Below are 15,070 nucleotides of genomic sequence, written 5' to 3'. Positions count from 1 at the left end.
TGTGCACCCATGGTTTTTGTGCACATTATACATGGGGTTATTTTACCCATTATTATACCCATGGTATGTAATCATTATACTCATGTATAATGCGCATCCTTATTTTTCCCCTCAAAAATTGGGCATAAAAGTGTGCGTTATACCTGTCAAAATATGGTAGTTTTTTGTGTATTGTCTTCATCAACATATATTTGCTATTTTGTGTTTTTAAAATGGAGTTTGGAATTGCAATTTGAAAGTTTCATATGGTGTTGTTCTTAAGAATGTTTGCCACTTTTATAGCTGTGTACTTTATAATATTCAGAGGTAACTGATTATCTTTGTGTTTATTTTTTTCAAAAGTGCAAACTTGCTACTTAATTAAAGAAAAGTGCTAGGAAAATGACCACACAGTTGGCTAGTCATTGATTTTTCTTTGAATTGACTGTACCTATTGGAAGTTGCTAGATATAGGTAATTTGATCATAAATAATGTAAGACAGAAGATTGAAATTGTTGGAAAAACAGCATCATGTAGCTCAGTCGAGTATAATTTATAAGCTATATAATGTCAACTGTTATATTTATGCACAAACCTTGATTGCCTAATGTGCCATCTTTGTCACAGGTTAGATTTGGTCTTCTATTAGCTGTATCTGGGAATCATTAATGAGTTAGTCATGTTTCCCTTCTGTAGGTGAATATGAAGTATGTACATACATAAATATAAAACTGTATTGCATGTAGCTAGCAGAGTTTAGAAAGCTCAAATAGCCAAACCTAAGTTTGGCCTTGGAGTTGGGAGCAAAATACTAGTGTACAACCTGTTTTCCTCACTGGAGACATGGACCTGAGCACTGAACCGATAATCAGCATATCTGAGTTAGGTCCCAGTTCAGTTCAAAAGACCCTGGAAGATTTAGAAAAGTCACTGAATTTCTTCACATATAAACTGAAGGGGAAGAATCATGGTTTTTAAAGATTCCCTTAGTGCTAATAGCCCAGCTTGTTAAATAATCACTTGGCATTCTTCAGTTTTTCCAAAGTTACAGAAACAGCTGCTAGTGAGGAAAAGAGGAAGGGAAAGCAACAAGCAGGAAACAAAGCTGTCGTACATGTTCCCGTGTAACTTAGAGCTGCTTTGTGCTATGACAGGAGAGTAAAGTAGTGTTCCCAATGGTGGACTTACACGTGTCAGGTACTGAAATGTTTCATCTTCTTGGCTTTAATGATCACGAATAGTTATTGAACCCTTACTGTGCACCAGGTATTTCCTAAGCACTCTATACATACTAACTTATTTAATCTTCAGGAGGTTGAACCACAGTTGCTTACAGTATGCCTGAAGTTTAGTGAATTGTCCTAACTCACTGTGCGTGGGAGCCACAGTTGAACCCAGGCAGTCTGGCTCCAGAGCCAGACTTAATCTGAGTTTTAAATTACTGAAATATATTTTGTTTCCTTTTCTTTTGAGGGAGTGGGGGTGGGAAAACGAAATCAACAAACAAAAACCCAAGTAAGCCTGGCTGGTGTAGCTCAGTGGATTGAGCGCGGGCCTGTGAACGACACAATCACGGTTCGATTCCCAGTCAGGGCACATGCCTGGGTTGCAGGCCAGTTCCCAGCAGGGGACTCACAAGAAGCAACCATACACTGATATTTCTCTCTCTCTCTCCTTCCCTTCCCCTCTAAGATAAATAAATAAAATAAAATAAAACCCCAAGTAAGTGCAATTTTGGGAAAATGGAGTGATTTTCTTCTTTCTGTATCGTACAGCCCCCATTAGGGAGGCATGTTATCCTCCTCCTTCTATAGAGGGGACGGTAAGACGCAGGGAGGGTGAGTGGCTTGTCTGAAGATACAAACCGAATGGCGGCGCGGGAAGGCGTCCTGGTTCCAGAGTCCATTCACAGATCTGGGTACATGGCCCTCGAGGTAGAATTTGAGATTTATGTAAATAGGGTTGATTCTTGGCTTTAGCAGCTCTCTGCTTACTATTCAACTCACTGTTCCATCTGTTTACTAGCTTCTAAAAATTTTATAGCTGTCTCTTTTTTCCTTCCTCTATCTTTGTGAAATGTATATCTCTGAAATCTCTCTATTATCTTTTTAATGGCTTTTTGGGAAGGAAGAAAATTAAATGGGAGCATTCAGTCTGTCATCTTTATCTGGAGTTTGTTTTTAATTCAGTTTTCTTAAATTGTATTTGTGTAGGAAATTATCCAGTTCCTCTAAGTTTTCAAATATATAAGGAAGAGGGTTTTCCCCATGGCATTCTCTTATTTTTAATCTCTTCTTTATTTGCATCCTTATCTCTTTCATTCCTGATATTTTATTATTTTGTTTCCTTTGCTTTTTGAAAATATTTTTTAAAATAAAAGTTGTCTATTAGGTCTTTTTTCTCAATGATCTGTTTTTGGTTTCTGTTACCTCTTTTTGTCTATATTTATTTTCTGTCTCACCTTTATTCTTTGGGTTAAGTTTGTTCTTTTTATGTCTGGTATTTGAACTCTTATTAATTTTTCCTCATTTCTAACATAAGCAGCTTCTACTTTCTTCTGGCAACCTTAAGAAGTGTATAATACCAAATTAGGATTGTTATTATGAAAAAATGGGTGCATATGGACAATTCGAAAAGACTGGGAAAACACAGGGTTTGTTTTATCGTTTAAAAGGAAGGTTTAGCCTGGCTGGTGTAGCTCAGTGGATTGAGCGCAGGCCTGCGAACCAAACAACCGCGGTTTGATTCCCAGTCAGGGCACATGCCTGGGTTGCAGGCCAGTTCCCAGCAGGGGACGCACAAAAGGCAACCGTACATTGATGTTTCTCTCCCTATCTCCTTCCCTTCCCCTCTAAAGATAAATAAATAAAATCTTAAAAAAATAACAGGAAGGTTTAAGAAAATTTAAATTGTTTTGTTATTTTGGTGCCTTTAAAAGAAAAAGGACTCGTGGACACAGATAGCAGTGTGGTGATTGCTGGGGGAAGTGGGATTTAAGGGGACTAAGTGCTAATGGGGAAAATACAATAAGGATTAAATCAAAAGAACAGAAGCCTCATGTATCTAGATAATTAACTCATATAGTCCACTTTATTACACCAAAGTTAAGTGAATTTTTACCTTTTATGAGGAACTAGAATAGATAAAGAAGACAGATAGACTTTGTTTTGACTTTCCCTCTTTGGCATGGTAAACTTAAAAAGCAAGCAAAACTATGATTTCAATGGCTGAATTTTTATGAGGTGTTTGCTTTGATATTTGACTTGATTAAATTTTATGCAGTGCCACTCACTGCTGAGCTAATTGTGATTGCGGCAGGTGCTGTGTGGAGAGGCAGGAGAAGATGCAGAGTGCCATGCAGCCAAACTTCTTGAAGTCATCATCCTTCAGTGCAAAGGGAGGGGAATCGATCAGGTAACATGTGTGGAAAGCCTCTTACTTGATGTTTATATATATATATATTTTTTGAAGATTTTATTTATTTATCTTTAGAGGGGAAGGGAAGGAGAGGAGAGAAGTATCAATGTATGGTTGCCTCCCGTGAGTCCCCCACCAGGAACTGGCCTGCAACCCAGGCATGTGCCCCGACTGGGAATCGAACCGCGATCGTGTGGTTCACAGGCCCGCGCTCAATCCACTGAGCTATGCCAGCCAGGGCTGATGTTTATATTTAAAATTTACATTCCTGATTGACGTGTTTATATTATGTTGGAAGTTTTTAAAAGATAGCCTGTAGTTTGTGCTTGCTGGTGGAAAATCCTATTTAAATGACAAAAAGAGTCTATGGCCATACCATACTGAACATGCCCCATCGTGTATGACCTTGGAAGCTAAGCAGGATCAGGCCTGGTTAGTACTTGTATGAGAGACAAAGAAAGATACTCATGCAATTTGGAAATTTTACCTTACGTTTTAGCTGAGAAAGGGATTCACAGAAAAATATGTAATAATCTAGGGGGCCATCAGGCAAATCATAAAGAAGATACGTGTATAGCCCTGGCTGGCATAGCTCAGTGGATTGAGCTCAGGCCTGCGAACCAAAGGATCGTGGTTCGATTCCCAGTCAGGGCACATGCCTGGGTTGCAGGCTAGTTCCTAGCAGGGGACACACGAGAGGCAACCAAACACTGATATTTCTCTCCCTCTCTCCTTCCCTTCCCTTCCCTTCCCTTCCAAAGATAAATAAATAAAATCTTTTTTTAAAAAAGAAGATACATGTATAAATTCTATACAGTTGGATTCCCAGAGATTTGACTTTTTGTTTTGTTTTTGTGTGTGCTATTGAAGTATCCCCAGGTTCTTTTTTTTAACCAGAAATGAAAATACCATGTGAAAAAAAAAATTTCTGTTTACCAATTATTTTTTCCTGTTTACCTTAAACATGGAAAGGCTGAGACCATACTTGGATTATCGCTACCATTTAGGTGTGGACTTTTTAGGACAATCTCCACTTACCTGTAATCAGCCCGGAAAAGTGAAGGAGAACCCCTGGCACTGCTGTAGGACCCCTCTTTGGCCATTTCATCTCTCTGTGTTCTTTCTGGAATATAAATTTAATATGTCTAATAACGATGTAAATAAGCAAAAAATTTTTTACTATTGAGTACCATATTTATTGATTATGTATTTTTTACCAACATTTATCTTTTCTCTGTGTCTCTCTTCTTGTTTATCTCCTTTAGTGCATTCCACCCTTCGTTCAACTTGTTTTGGAGAGATTAACCCGAGGGGTCAAAACCAGTGAGCTGCGTACCATGTGTCTTCAGGTTGCGATTGCAGCCCTGTACTATAACCCCGATTTGCTGCTGCATACCTTGGAAAGAATTCATTTCCCTCACAACCCTGGACCTGTAACTGTACAGTTTATAAATCAGTGGATGAATGATACAGATTGTTTTCTTGGGTATGTGTTTTCTTGATTTTTCACTGCATTTCTGTTTCTGGAAAGTTGAATTTTTAATATGTGTATGTAATAGCATATAGAAAGATAATCTTCATATCTTAAGAATTATTTTTAGTATATTGTTAAAATATTTAATTTTTAGAGAATGAAGAATGTGTTTGTTTCAGCAGTATAATCTAGTAGAAGGAAGGAACACTGGCTCTGAAAATTAAGTGTAGCCCTTCCCTTTTATTTTTGACTTGCACATATTGCTCTATCTACATGTAACAAAAACCAAGTGTCCGTCCAGGTTCCATGACTGTGGAGTGTCTAGGTGTAAAGACATTTTGCATGGAGTCTAAGGAAATGACCAGCATATAATGTACTGTCCCAGGATATGGAACCCCTTGCAGGTATCAAGGGAGCCCTTTCTCAAACATGGGGTCAGGATTGTTAGGTGTGGCCCAGGTGCTGCCTTGGTAGGAGAGTTTGGACTTAGGTGAAACACTCTCCTAGTTTTCTGACATAAGCAAAGTGAGATTCCAAAGTGGTTACATGCCTACCTCAAGTAGGCATGTACGTTGACCTGTGTACTGTGACCTGACACACAGTAGTGAGCCAGCACGTTGTAGTGACTGTGTTATGCTAGAATTTGAGCTAGATTGTTGATTAATGTGTATAAAGCGTTAGAAATAGTGAATGTTCTTTTTAAACTTTGTAAGATACCATTTAGAAAAATTGGCTGAGGTGGGGAAAGACTTCCAGCAGGAGAAATAGGATACTGCTGAGTGGTGGGGAGAGAGTGGTAGAACAGGAGTAGGGTAGCATTTTATAAGCTGCTCTGCTTTTCTTCAAATTATTCTATTTATAGGAGACTGGAATTTGGCCCTGTTTTAGATTTCTTACTTAATCCGAAAATGGATGAACATACTTTAAAAAGAAATAGTGTCTAAAGTTGACTCTGACAAAGATTTAGGGAGTAGAGGTTTGGTCATTCACACTTAGCAGTTGGTTAGCTCATCTCTTTGTTACCATCTATAAGCGGTTTTTCCAAAAATAGAAACACTGTTTCAGCTGTTCCCTAGGTTGGGCATGCTTGGATTGTGCTTCCTTGAGTTCTTCAGAGCCCCATTTTCTAATCAATCATTTTTCCTGCTGTGATCCCTTTGACACCTGGTATGCACGGCTAGTTAGGGGCTACATGGATGAGAATGCCCTCAGGACAGTCATGGTCCCTGTTGGAGCTACTCTGGCAACAGTCACTTGAATGACTCAAGCAGTGCAAATAATGAAGAATAGCAGAAGCTTGTAACACATTCATTATTAGGTTTATTGTATATTACTCTCATTTTAAACAAATCAAATCACTGCAAATGAATTTTTGTTCATGCCACAATTTTAAGTGTTATACCTTATAGTAGTCCTTTTATTCATAATATTTTTAGTTTTAAACAACTTAGAAGAATCATTCAGTAGAAAAATGTATGTAATACATATTGGTCATTTTTCCTTCATAATTAAATTTTCCTTATCTTGTGGCAGAAGACATTGAATAGAGTTACTTACAGACATTAAGCTCAGCTTATTAGATGCTGAGTTTTTGAAGTGGCGGTTTTGGCTCCTGGCGTCAGCGTAGAGTATATGTCCTGAAGAATCTCGTAGCCCAATGTAATAAAGACAGAGTCTAAGGAACGCTTCCTTTTCTCCTTTGGATAGGCATTTGATGCTGTCAAAGGCAGGCATTCCTGCTGTAATAAAACTTGTTATGCCAAAGCCCTGATACGGCATTTCTATTAACCATAAATCTAAATTGCAGACTTTCGTAAGTCTTTGAGGGCAGTAATTGGTTTACAAACTTCATTTACATGGGATTTCACATAGTACAAAATGGGAGATATATCTGTGTAATGACAATGAATGAACCTTAGAGCACACCTTAAACATTCCTTTTTTACTTCTTCAGAATTTGTCCCCATTGCTCACAGGCATGTTTACTGTTCCTTCATTCGTAGGCATCATGACCGGAAGATGTGTATCATAGGACTGAGTATCCTCTTGGAACTGCACAACCGACCTCCTGCGGTAGATGCCGTGGGGGGACAGATCGTGCCCTCGATTCTTTTCCTCTTCCTCGGGCTAAAGCAGGTCTGTGCTACTAGACAACTGGTAAACCGGGAAGATCGCTCAAAAGCAGAGAAAACTGACACAGAAGAAAATGGTAAAGCCTTCTAATTTCCGTGAATGCTATAATTGAATTTGATTTGAGCGTGCATTTTCTTTGGATCTTAGTCTATGTGAAGTCATTAAACAGATTTACATTCTTTGGCCTGTTGCACATTTCATAGATATTTTGGGTTTGGTTGACTTTATTATATCATGTGATATAGATTTATATTTGTTCACTTTCTAACACTTAAACAATTTATTATTGAGCCTAGTGAATGTTGTTATACTCTGGGAAATACATTTATAACAGGATTCAGTGGTCTTGACAATAAGTTAATAACCCAGTACTTATTTATTTACTTTTTGGTGCTAACAGTCTCAATGAAGGCAGCAGTTATGAGTTAAATGAACCATTAATTAGACTAGGAGTGTCAGTACAGCAAATCAGTGGAGTGCCTGATTTTTTTTGTAATGATTCTTACGTGGTTCATCATCAAGAAAATTATGATTGGGAGATATTTGTGGTCTCTATATTATCCATTTAGAATAAAGTACATAAATGAAGGTGATTTACTTAACTGAGTGAGAATAAGATTGTTAGAGTCAAGAATGTTAGATCTTTATTTTTAGATTTTATTCATTTGTCTTTAGAGGGGAAGGGAAGGAGAGAGGGAGAGAAATATCAGTGTTTGGTTGCCTCTCGTGTGTCCCCTGCTGGGAACTAGCCTGCAACCCAGGTGTGTGCCCTGACTGCGAATTGAACCGCACTCCTTTGGTTTGTAGGCTTGCGCTCAATCCACTGAGCTATACCAGCTAGGGCAGATCTTTATTTTATTGAATGTGCTGTGAAACTGCTTCATGGGGCCCAGGAAGTAACATTGTTCACGTCCAAATGGAGGTTTTCCTCTCCGGTTTAAAACAAATTATTCTGGAAAATATACAATTCTGTTTTTTATGCTAAATTCTATGAAATTCTATGTAGGTCTTTGGCAATAATTTTTTTTTGCTAGAAGTGTTATGGTTTTATACTAAGTATATGCCAACAATTATAGTTTTTTCTTTCTGATTTTTTGTATTGACCACTTTTTATTGATTTATAATTAATATGACTTGAGGGAAATTTTCCTGCAATATTCCAGACTTTCTTGATGAGTTTCTTACTAAAGTATAGAATGATTAACGAACAAAGGTACTTCTTAATGTCTTTGTAATTATACCTTTGCCACATATAGATATACAGATACACACATGTGTATATGTGTGGATGTGTGTGTGTTTATGTATGTGGTATCTATGTATATGTATGTGGATATATGCTTATGTATGTGGTATATATGTGTATGTATGTATACATGTATATGTGTGTTTGCATGCTTATGTATTTGGTAAAAACAGTGGTTTCTTGCCTTATTTCTAAGACTGCCTTGCAGTTTAATCCAGGTATTTATTGTCTACTGGTTATTTACAATACTGGTTTAACTGGAACAGATGAGCCCTGAAAATAGAAACAGAGTCCATGGTGAAAAGCAGTTTATCCTTTAACTTTTTAACCCACCTGTAACTATTTTATTTTTTCTTTACATTTCTGTATTTTCCTGTTTCTATTAGCAGAAATGACTTCTTCACTCAAGCATTTCTTAGCAGTTCATAATCAGCTTAGCTCACTGTTAAGTCCTGAGTTCTCAGCGGGGGCTCATTGCTGTTTAAAACACTTATGTACTTTAATTAGGTAATTGCACCTATAGGTGGAATCTCTTGATACAGGTGCTGGTCTGATGTGACTGAGACCATTAGCAGCATTGTAGCTGGTGATGTAATAACAGTTTCACGTTAGACAAACAAACAGATAAATAAAAACACATGCGCTGGACTGCACAATCATTTCATGTCTTTTTTGACAAAGTTAATTTGGGTATCTGCAGTTAAATAGTATTTTATATTAATAAACACGAGGCAGTCATAGCAAAATAGTAGTAATGCTCAGCTGGACCACAGGTTTAGGCAGAGTTGGAAATTGTTTTCAGTGAGGAGGATAAAGGCATTTTCAGTTTAGGAAACTATAGTAAAGATAAGGTTTATTTTTATAATTTTACATAAAATTATGTAGTGGTTTTTCCATTTCCAGAATGTCATTTTATAATTTTTGTTTTCTTTATGGAATTTTATATTGATATTTTTTGTTTGTGTATGTTTTGATTCCTTTGCAATGATTCGTGGATTCACAGAGGAGATTTCAAGTGATGAAGAGGAGGCAAATGTAACTGCTCAAGCAATGCAGTCGAATAATGGAAGAGGTGAAGATGAGGAGGAAGATGACGATGACTGGGATGAGGAGGTATTGGAAGAAACTGCCCTTGAGGGATTCACCACTCCACTTGACCTTGACAATAGTGTGGATGAATATCAGTTTTTTACCCAAGCTCTGCTAGGTACGTTTTTACTCCTTAAATCTTCACAATTTTTCTCTAAATTCTTTCTTCTTTTCCCATTAGAAGTTTTGGGATCTTTTTACTACATGAACTCTTTACCAATTTTGTATAGCAAAGGACATTATGAATACAGTTAAGGACTCATAAAAGATGGGAGAAAATACCTCACATCATATCCTATCATATATATTATAGGCTTTATTACTACATATCATAGGCTTAAGATCTACAGTTAACAGAAACCTTCTTCAAATCAGTAAGACCAATAACCCAGTATAAAAATGGGAGCTATAAATGGAAAATATAGAGAACTAAAAGTAAATAATAAACCAATGAAAATGTTAAGAAAATTATAATCAGAAAAATTTCATTAATACAGATATTGTGTTTTATAGTTACATAGTATTCCTGTGGTTGTACCATAATTTATCTCCACTGATGCACATATGAATGTTTCCCAGGTTTTTTGCTGTTACAAGCAGTGTTAAAGTGAACATCTTTGTGTCTAAAAATATTGTGTCCAACCTGGCAATGATAATGTAATGTATTGGCATTATTTACTCTTGAAGGTAAAACCACCTCTATGTTTCATTGAAAGTTAGCAGGAACTAGAGAGCACAGGGAAGGCCGTTCCAAACTCGGGAAAACAAGAGCATAAATGTGGAGATGGGAACAGGGAGGGTGTTTGCCTCCAGGCATGCATGTGTCACAGCTGTTATTGGTCTTACTGATTTGAAGAAGGTTTCTGTTAACTGTAGATCTTAAGCCTATGATATGTAGTAATAAAGCCTATGATATGATATGATATGATGTCATAATCAGCAGAAGCTTTCCAATCTTGGGTGGGGTCTTGGGATATATTTTAAAATGCCTGAGTGCTGGGCAGTCATCTTTGGATCAGTGTTTGGTAGAAAGAAGCACATAGGTGAGATTTTGAGAAAGCAGTGGAGAATTGGGTGTGGAGAGGATGTGGTTAAGGGTATTAGGGCTGTGTGTACAGTGGTTGACTAGGAGACATGGAAAGAGGGAGATAAAGAGGGCTTGGGAGGTGAAATGGTAACTTTAGTTTTACTTGTGCTGAATTTGAGGCACAAATCTTGCCTCAAATTGAATTTTGAGTTATTGGTGTAGGTGCAATGCTGGGGCCGCTGCAGGCAGTGTGAGAATTCTGGAGGAAAATGGTAACAAGTGGGTGTAGGTATTTTCTAAGATCTGGATTTTAGGGAGCTTTCATAGTTAGTAAAACCCTAGGAAGAAGGTGAAGGAGGCAGAGAACTAGGTAAAGCAGAGGTTTTTCATATCTAGCTGTCCTTTGATAGCCCCATATGGTTGGCTACTGACGGGATCCTCAGAAATAATCCATTGTTGAAATAAGTTTCATCGCCTTGTGTTTGTCTGTATTTCTGTCTCTTACTATCTGTGATCATTTCATTGTAATTAGATCATGTCATTATTATTCTCTGAAATAGTTTTCCCTCTTATCTTTTCCTCCTCCACCTGCCCTCCCCACTCCAAATGCCACAGCTGTGCAGAATCGGGACGCCGCCTGGTATCAGCTGCTGACGGCCCCGCTGAGCGAGGACCAGAGGCGAGCACTGCAGGAGGTGTTCACACTGGCTGAGCACCGGAGGACGGTGGCAGGTCAGATTAGAGCGCGTGTGTCCACATGCCAATTTCAACCTCACTGAACAAGCCTGGTGGCACTTACGTAGTGTGTTTTCAATTGTTGGAGGCCAACCTTTCAAGATAATAAGGCCTTAACTATTGTGTGATCGTTTTAATCACTCATGGTATCTTAGCTGTATACAACACTGTGCTTCAATAGGTGTCTTTTAGTGATAGTATCGTTCACATCCTTACCTTGTTTTGAAACTAAAGGTGAGACGTAAGGATTGGGATGAGTCTTGCCGAGGGGGAGTTAGTCAGCTGGATCTCACTCCCAAACACCTTAGGCACAGATGACCAAAGGCACTTTATGAGTTCTTGCAAGGAGTTTGTATTCCTGGAAATGAAATACTCTCCATTGCTCTTTGTTGGGCTTTACATATTGGTGATTCTTGTTGATTTTTGGGTTTTGAGCTGGAGACATTATTTTACATAATTATTTGACGTTATTATGGTCACTCCTAGAAAATCAATGGAAAAGATTTTTTAATTACAAAAATATTTGTGTGGGAGACATCATGGGACAGGCATCTGGAGTTTAGAACCCATGCTTTCTTCACCGACTTAGGTTCTTGGTCCTGCACAGGTGCCCTTCCTGGCAGGAGAGGTCTGGGCATCCTCTCAGCAGGAGAGACCACGGAGTTAGTGGAACTCAACTTTGAGACTTGTTTTTAGTTTGTTCGTTGTTAGCAAACAGTTTTTCCACCATGGTAAACATTCTTCCTCATTGACCAGAGTCTGTTAAAGGCTAGTGGTCTGTAGGGCAGGATAATTAATACCATGAGTGACGTTCCTTCACAGTGCAGAGTATAAAGAATCTGCCTCCTTTGAGGCTATTTCCAGCTTTGTCACCTAAAATACTCTTCTTTTTTTCCCCCTTTCTCTTGGCAAATGCTAGAGGCAAAGAAGAAAATTGAACAACAGGGAGGCTTCACCTTTGAGAATAAAGGAGTCCTCTCTGCGTTTAACTTTGGGACTATGCCCAGCAACAACTGAAAGATGGAATATCATCGGACCAAGATCGAGCGTCAGCGGGATATTTCTCTCGGCCAGGGGAACGCGGGCGTCAAGGGGAGGGAGGGCTGTAGTGGCTGTGTGGCGCCCGCTGCTGGGCCAGTCACTGCCAGTTACGGCAGAGGGCAGTACTTTTATCCACTTTCACCTCTGACCTTTCTCACCCTGAAATATGTATTTTAAGCAACTACTGTATGAAATTAAAGGAAAACATAATCATTGGACTGAAAAGGACACATCATATGCTTTAAAGGATGAACGACCAAGGTGGTTTAGCGGATTGGATTAATTGCACGTCTCAGGTTTTTGCCACGCAGAATCAGTGGATTTGTGCGGATAACAGTGCCTTCTGTTGTACATGAGTTATCTGAAAACATTTTTTTTGGAGTGCATTGCGATTTTTTTAAAGCATAAAACATATTTCTAGATATAATGTAAACCTTGGTGATATGTTGACTTATTCTGCATTTTACTATGTGAATTTACTGTTAGGCAGTTAACTACACGTCACCCTGGTTTCAAAAACCTCACCACTCCCCTTGCTCACCCGGCTGCTGGGGCTTTCTTCAGGGGCTGTAATGTATGCACTGGCTCTGGGTTCTCATTGAGCTATTTCGTGGCTTTCCTAGTAGTGTCTGATTTCCTCTTCCTTCGTGCTTATCAGCCCTGAAAGGGTGGTATTTCTTTTGGAGTCAGCAGATATGAGTATCAATTTCACTCATAGCCTGGTGAGTTCAGGACTCAAAAATTCTTGGCAGGGCTCTGTTTCGTCATTGGAATTAACAAGTCCAAGTGTTTTCTGAATCATGTATTTGATTATGCAATGAATTGACTATTATATTAAAGCACATTGAACTTCTGGGAGAAAGGTGCTACCTGAGCACACCATCTTTCTGGGTGGGGGCTTGCGTTTTTAATAATTTATCATTCCAGCTCTGTTAGACCCGGGTCCAAAATATTTTGTAACAATGGTTTTTATCTAGGAAAAAGACCCAAATCTAACTCCCCGCATTCTCATACATCTGAATTTCCTCCTGCCTAATTCATTCTAGTCTTCATTATAGCTCATGTTATAGCCCTTAATGTTTTTCTGAGTTAGTGCCGTTGGTCGGCTGCACTCTTAGATGGTGCTAATGTGATGTGGCCCATCAGAAGGATCGCAGATGGAAGTAACAGCTGTTTTTCTGAGCAGATTCAGGACCGGAACATGGATCATAGTGTTGTCATTCAGTAAAGTGAAACTGTATTTTCAGAACTTAATCTATTACTGTATGTGGTACGGTTTTCCGTTTCTGTGAAATGTCTGCAGCTTGTATGCCCATCAGTGACTGGAGGAATTTTCTCCAGGTGCTTCCTGTTGTACCATCTCTTACTAATACTAACTCACTTTAGAATTTCAGGTTATTTAAGTGGTTTTTACAGGAGTAGCCTAAGAAGTTATGAGTTTCAGAGTTGAATGATCCTCTGATTTCCTCTGTCCCTCTGTTCCCAAGGGACTGAGGTCGAATGAGCCAGCTGGCGGCCAGAAGAGAACAGAGGCAGTGGGGGAAAGCTTAGCTGTCTTAGGCTTCGAAACTCTTCTTATTCTAGCCCTGCCCCACACCTTTTGATTTTAATCTAAATAGTATGCCTTCACACTGGACTGTAAAAGTATGTGACTTTTATTTTGTGAGGTATTGTCTTCTGCGGTATGAAAGGGAAGTAATTGTTAGTGTGTGTCATCCCATCTTGTTTTTGAAGCCAGGGTAGTTGTATAATTTTGTTACCAGCAGCACTAACCTGAATGTGATCTCGGTATCTTGGAAATACAGGAACTCACATGAATGTACTGTAAAGTAAAATGCGGACTGATGCCAGGATCCTGAACTTTCCTGTGTGTAATGATTTCTGAAACGTGGAGTTTTGTTGAAAGTGGTGGGTGGTTAAAAGCCTGTCAGTGCTTTTCTGACTTACTGGAACAAGGTGGCTGTTGGTCTGGGAGGGTAAAGACTCATCAGGAAGGAGCAGGTAAAGAGGGGGCATCGCCCTGGCTGGGTGGCGCAGTTGGCTGGAGCGTCGTCCCATACATCAAAAGATTATGGGTTTGATTCCCAGTCAAGGCACATACCAAGGCTGTGGGTTTGAGCTCCACTTGGGCGTGCGTATGCGAGGCAGCCAATTGATGTTTCCCTCTCACCTTGATGTTTCTCTTTCCCCCTCTTCCTTCCTTTCTCTCCCTCTAAAAAAATAAAACACAATAAACATATCCTTGTGAGGATAAAAAAAAATGGGGCATGGTTGGGAGGTAGAACCCATCTCATCAACCAGGACATCTCCGTGAGTGTGACGGAGGCTCTGAAAAAGTGAAGGTCCTTTCCACACCTGGACCGGGAGGGAAAAGAAGAGGAGCTCAGACTGGGGCTGTTTTCTAACGGGCTGCCGTCAAATTAGGAGCCGTGAAGACTGAGTGGAATGGTAACTGCTGGCCTGTGGATTCAAAAATACTCACCTAGTAGGACAGTAAGCTCCTCTTCCCACTTCCAATTTCTGTTAAGACCACATGGAACAATAAATTGTTGATCAGGGAAAATTCCTAAGGTAGAAAACAGTTAAATTATGTCCCTTAAGTAATATAGTGAATTACAGTCCTGTTTTCTGTTCAGCAATTGAGACTGAATTTAAAAATTCCTAATAAATTCATCAGGAAACTTGGCTGGGCGATCAGAGACCACCAAAGTGTGTGTGTATGCACGCACGCGCTCCTTACATGGTAAACTTCCTGTCCGTTTCAAACTTGCCGCTGAGGTCAATGTGCCAGGGCCGCTTGGGCAGTGCACTGGTGAGTAAGGCCACAAGATCAATGCACAGAGGGTTGGACTCTGCTTCAGGAAGAAGCCCCACCTGAGGGCGACTGTGGGGGAGAGAGGCTTGCATGAAACCGCAGTGAGTGGCTGG

The 15,070-nt window shown here is 39.3% G+C and overlaps 1 protein-coding gene across 1 annotated transcript in view; it reads left to right on the top strand.

Annotated features, from left to right (window-relative positions):
- The window catches only part of IPO8 (importin 8), a 54,625-nt gene extending 40,623 nt beyond the window's left edge, over positions 1–14,002 (top strand). Inside the window, exons 20-25 of the mRNA XM_037032410.1 lie at positions 3,299–3,394; positions 4,663–4,883; positions 6,875–7,080; positions 9,254–9,457; positions 10,982–11,098; positions 12,021–14,002. Coding sequence (XP_036888305.1) covers positions 3,299–3,394; positions 4,663–4,883; positions 6,875–7,080; positions 9,254–9,457; positions 10,982–11,098; positions 12,021–12,118 — 942 coding nt within the window. The 3' untranslated portion in view covers positions 12,119–14,002. The remainder of the gene's footprint in view (positions 1–3,298; positions 3,395–4,662; positions 4,884–6,874; positions 7,081–9,253; positions 9,458–10,981; positions 11,099–12,020) is intronic.
- Positions 14,003–15,070: the final 1,068 nt, after the last annotated feature.

This window comes from Sturnira hondurensis, unplaced genomic scaffold (assembly GCF_014824575.4).
Source record: "Sturnira hondurensis isolate 20B ecotype Veracruz unplaced genomic scaffold, ASM1482457v3 Scaffold0000362, whole genome shotgun sequence".
Lineage (NCBI taxonomy): Eukaryota > Metazoa > Chordata > Mammalia > Chiroptera > Phyllostomidae > Sturnira > Sturnira hondurensis.
The sequence above is the reverse complement of the archived record's forward strand: the minus strand, read 5'-3'. Positions and strand labels throughout refer to the sequence as shown.